Source organism: Clinocottus analis, unplaced genomic scaffold (assembly GCF_023055335.1).
Source record: "Clinocottus analis isolate CAN_PGR_092001 unplaced genomic scaffold, fCliAna1.0.p SCAF_4, whole genome shotgun sequence".
In the NCBI taxonomy this organism is placed as follows: domain Eukaryota; kingdom Metazoa; phylum Chordata; class Actinopteri; order Perciformes; family Cottidae; genus Clinocottus; species Clinocottus analis.
The window spans coordinates 3,451,188-3,455,969 of record NW_027176153.1 but is presented as its reverse complement, the minus strand read 5'-3'; the positions used below and the strand labels follow the sequence as shown (position 1 = coordinate 3,455,969).

The 4,782-nt window shown below is 42.7% G+C and overlaps 1 protein-coding gene and 1 long non-coding RNA gene across 3 annotated transcripts; one reads left to right on the top strand and one right to left on the bottom strand.

Annotated features, from left to right (window-relative positions):
* Positions 1–378: 378 nt before the first annotated feature.
* On the bottom strand, positions 379–4,046 carry LOC137801207 (uncharacterized). Of its 2 annotated transcripts, none has more exons than XR_011079695.1 (5): positions 3,554–4,046; positions 2,973–3,249; positions 1,837–2,111; positions 1,356–1,506; positions 379–1,027 (listed from the first exon to the last, which is right to left on the bottom strand). It is a non-coding gene; the product is annotated as an uncharacterized lncRNA (long non-coding RNA). The 2 variants fall into 2 exon arrangements; XR_011079696.1 differs by having other exon boundaries at positions 3,011–3,249.
* rad51c (RAD51 paralog C) lies at positions 1,370–4,233 on the top strand. Its single transcript, XM_068598632.1, has 4 exons — positions 1,370–1,522; positions 1,848–2,136; positions 3,036–3,252; positions 3,624–4,233. The coding sequence occupies exons 1-4, from the start codon at positions 1,405–1,407 to the stop codon at positions 4,122–4,124; spliced, it is 1,125 nt and encodes a 374-aa protein (XP_068454733.1). The 5' UTR covers positions 1,370–1,404; the 3' UTR covers positions 4,125–4,233.
* Positions 4,234–4,782: the final 549 nt, after the last annotated feature.

Here is a 4,782-nt window from a genome sequence, read left to right as displayed (position 1 = left end):
CCCTGGGCTTTGACTCGTGTCTCACCTTTCTGATCTTTAACCCTCCCAGAATATGATGTTTATGGGATGGGAAAAATGGCACATAAATATGAATCAGCTGTACTTGGATGCACCAAAGTCAGGAGTTCCCGCCCCCTTCCTCTGCGAACTCCTACGTGACTCTCACAGGAGATCTCGGCCTGTGGAGTTTGACGAGCTCAGAAAAATGAAACATGCACATTGTGTAAACATAGTTAATAGTTTGTTTTTCTTTTTAGTACATATGTTTGACTCAATTATATAGTACATGTTCTGTTTGAAAACAAATCATTTTTCATGTGCACACACACCACATGAAGCTTGGTCTCCAGTATGAAGTCATTCCTCAGTCCCATTTTACCTCAGTCCCTCTCTCATGTTGATGAAAGTAGTGACAGACAACACTTCTGCTCAAAAAAACAATACATTTGGTATTAGACATTTATTTACATGTATCTACCATTTTAGTTATATGCTTTTGTGAAGATCAATTTCAAGCACCAAAACAGTTTGTCCACATGAGTAAAGTTATGTTTTCACAAGAGATATGAAGAATTTCTAAAATCTAGTGTCAAATTTTCAGCTTTTGTAAATTTTCAGCTTTAGGGCCATATTATCACTTTATACTTGTGCGGTGCATAGCATATGGGTCAGCAGCTAAAACTTTAATGGGTAAATTATATGTGGTTCAGGCGCAGGCATTACGAGCTTTTAAAACCTCGTCAATCCTGCCCTGCAGGTAGAGATGGGAGAAATGCCACTAGGGCTTAGGAGAAAACATCTGATGGAAAACTACAGGGCTAATTTGTAGGGACACAATGATTCTTACCCTGCAAAAGGAGTATTGCAGGTGGTCTGGGAGAATGGGAGGAGCCAGAAAGACAACTTTGGTCGGGTAGACAATGACATTGCAAGGGAGTTTAATGTGTTCGGCCTGAGTATAAGCCCCTCTGTGGTTTACCCGGTGATGGCTCCATGGACATTTGTGTGGCCTGAGGTTGGCTGGTATCTGTTAGATGTAAAAAGAAAGGAATAGGAGATTTGTTACGTGCATTTGAATATAGAGTAATGAATATACTAAGACATATATGGACGGCGCTAAGAAACCTGAGACAAGAGTGACAGGATTTGGGGTGGTAATACCAGACAAAGGAATAGTGATCAACAGGAGAACAGTTTTTTTTTAGGATATCATTGAAATGTAAGGATGAGGGTTAATTTAATTTAATTTAATTTATTTTTCTTCATACTCCGGAGCACAAGGTGGCGGTAATGCACCATATGTATGGTTGCCAATCGCCGATAAACTTCAAGAAGAATAATGCATGCTGGGATACCTGTCATGGCGGGCTGTTTCGAAGAGAGGAGGCTATCGTGAGCAGGAGGATGCAGAGGCCGGTGTCCAGCTTGTCTCTCAGTCCCAGTGTGAAGAGCAAACTGGTCGCTGCTGGTTTCCAGTTCACCTCCGACCTGCTGCCACTGAAACCGCTGCAGCTCAGCAAAGGTACCGATTATATTATATTATATATTAGCTATAAAATACATTTATCTCCAAAATAACGGCAATTGACCTCAGATATAACAACGATGTCACAGTTCAAAACAGAAGCAGGTTTAACAAACTCTAAGAGTAACCCTGAACTTTAGAGTTAACTAATCCTGAACTTTGAAGTTAACTAATCCTGAGCTTTAGAGTTAACTAACACTTCACTCTTTAAGTTCACTAACCCTGAGATTTAGGGTTAGCTAACCCTAAATCTTAAGTTAACTAACCCAGTTGTTTCTGTCAATAAGTCGACTATGAATGTGATGCTTTACCTCTGTTGCAGAGGCCAGTCTATCCCAGCAGGAGGCGCTAGAGGTGCTGCAGGCTGTGAGGAGAGAGGAAGGAGGAGATGAGGAAGCAGGAGATGGACGAGGAGGAGGAGGAGGAAGAGGAGGAGGAGGAGGAGGAGGGTTAGCCTCTCTGACAGCTCTGGAGCTCCTGCAGAAGGAGGAAGAGTTGAAGAGCATCGTGACGTTCTCCTCTCAGCTGGATGCTGCTCTCGGAGGAGGACTTCCTGTCGGGAAAACAACTGAAATCTGTGGAGCTCCTGGAGTTGGGAAAACACAACTTTGGTCAGAAGAAGCTCACACTCACTGTCGCACGCTGTAACACGCTGTAACACGCTGTAACACGCTGTAAAGTTGTAGCATATTGTAGTGTGCGGTAGCATGTTGTAACACATTGTAGCATGTTGTAACACATTGTAGATGTTACACACTGTAGCATGTTGTAACACGCTGTTGCACACTGTAACAGGTTGTACCTTGTTGCAACTGTTTGTAACGCGCTGTAACACACTGTAGCATGTTGTAACGCTCCATAGCATGTAACATGCTGTAGCATGCTGTAACGCTCTATAGCATGTAACACGCTGTAGCATGTTGTAACGCTCCATAGCATGTAACACGCTGTAGCATGTTGTAATGCGCTATACCATGTTGTAACGCTCTATAGCATGTAACACGCTGTAGCATGTTGTAACGCTCTATAGCATGTAACACGCTGTAGCATGTTGTAACGCTCTATAGCATGTAACATGCAGTAGCATGCTGTAACGCTCTATAGCATGTAACACACAGTAGCATGCTGTAACGCTCTATAGCATGTAACACGCTGTAGCATGTTGTAACGCGCTATAGCATGTAACACGCTGTAGCATGTTGTGACGCGGTATAGCATGTAACACGCTGTATCATGTAACACGCTGTAGCATGTTGTAATGCTCTATAGCATGTAACACAATATAGCATGTTGTAACGCTCTATAGCATGTAACACGCTGTAGCATGTTGTAACGCTCTATAGCATGTAACACGCTGTAGCATGTTGTAACGCTCTATAGCATGTAACACGCTGTAGCATGTTGTAACGCACTATAGCATGTATGATCCGTGCTCTACAAACTCAGCTTTAGTCTCTTCACGTGGTCCAGCGGACTGATGGACACCTTCTCTATGACTTCTTCCTCCCAGCATGCAGCTGGCGGTGGACGTTCAGGTGCCTCTGTGTTTCGGGGGCATCGGAGGTCAGGCGGTCTACATCGATACAGAGGGCAGCTTCCTGCTGCAGAGAGTCGTCGATATCGCCGCCGCCGCCGTCCAACACTGCTCCTTACAGGTCGAGGACGACGAGCAACGAGTCGCCATGACGACCTTTACTGTGGAAACCATCCTGGCAAACATGTTCCTGGTAATAATGACATGTCGTCGTGGTAAAAAATATAATATTTTTTATCGTGATTCTTCGTCTCAATGAAGTGTAATAAACATAATTCATCTGTTATATCTGTTTCATAGTCACGTGAAAACATCAGGATTAATTCTAGTTCATCACCAAAGCTACATTTTACTAGATTACACCTGAACGCATCATGAGAACATTATCCTTTACCTTCAGCCAGAACTTGTGTTTAATGAGCGGAGCCTGAACGCACCATTATTTGAATTGCACATTTGAAGGATAAAAATCTTCAATAAACCTTTATTTGTACCATTATTGTCGACGTCACGTGTCAGCAGGTTGGGATGATTCTGATTGGCCGTCTGTCTCGTCCCTCTCAGGTGCGTTGCCATGACTACGTGGAGCTGCTCGCAGAGCTCCACCTGCTGCCGGCCTTCCTGTCCGACCACCCGAGGGTCCGCCTCCTGGTGATTGACAGCGTGGCGTTCCCGTTCCGGCAGCACTTTGACGACCTCTCTCGGAGGACACGCCTCCTCAACGGCCTCGCCCAGCAGCTCATTGCCATGGCGACCGGTCACAACATGGCAGTGCTGATGACCAACCAGATGACCACCCGACTGCGCGGCGGTGAATCGCAGCAGGTCCCCGCCCTCGGGGAGAGCTGGGGACACGCCCCCACGATCAGGGTCCTCCTCCATTGGGCGGGTTCGCGGCGGCTGGCGGCCATCTTTAAATCCCCAGATCACATGGGGTCCACCGTCCAATACCAGATCACCTCCGAGGGTTTCAGAGACGTCGACGAATCAGAGCGGCCGCCGAGCAAACGCCCCCGGACCCACGCCGACCAATCGGCGGCGAGCTGGGGAGACGCCGGCCACTGATTGGCCGGAAACCAAAGCACAAGTTACATTTGACGAACACGCCGAGAACAGAAGTGACTCTGTGTTCTGTAATATATGCGACTGTAAATAAAGTAAACAAACACAGGAACATGAGTCAGTAAAGAGTAAACAAACAGGTTTTAAATCAAAGCTTTAAATAAAGATTTAAATTAAAGGTTTTTATATCATATGTTTTAAATCATAGGTTTAAATGATGTTTATAAACCTGAGGTCTGAATAAAGATTTAAATCAAAGGTTTTAATGTAAATGCAAATTTTACATAAAGGTTTAAATAATAGCTTTACATAAAAGTTTAAGGTTTATTTCAAAGTTTTAAATCATGTTTTAATAAATAAAGATTTAAAAAAAGGTTTAAATTAAATTGTCTGTAAAAATGTAAATTAGAGGTTTAAATAAAGGTTTAAAGATTAAAATCAAAACTTTTGCTAAATTATCTTTTGATTGTGTTTTAAATTAAAGGATTTAAAAAAAAAATTAAATCATGGGGTTTATTAAAAATCTAAATTATAGGTTTAAATAAATATAGGTTAAAATAAAGGTTTTTTAATATTGATTCGAATAAAAGTTTAAATTAATATTTAAATCATAGATAAAAAATACAGATTTTAATAAATATATAGTTATTTCTGAGTGTGA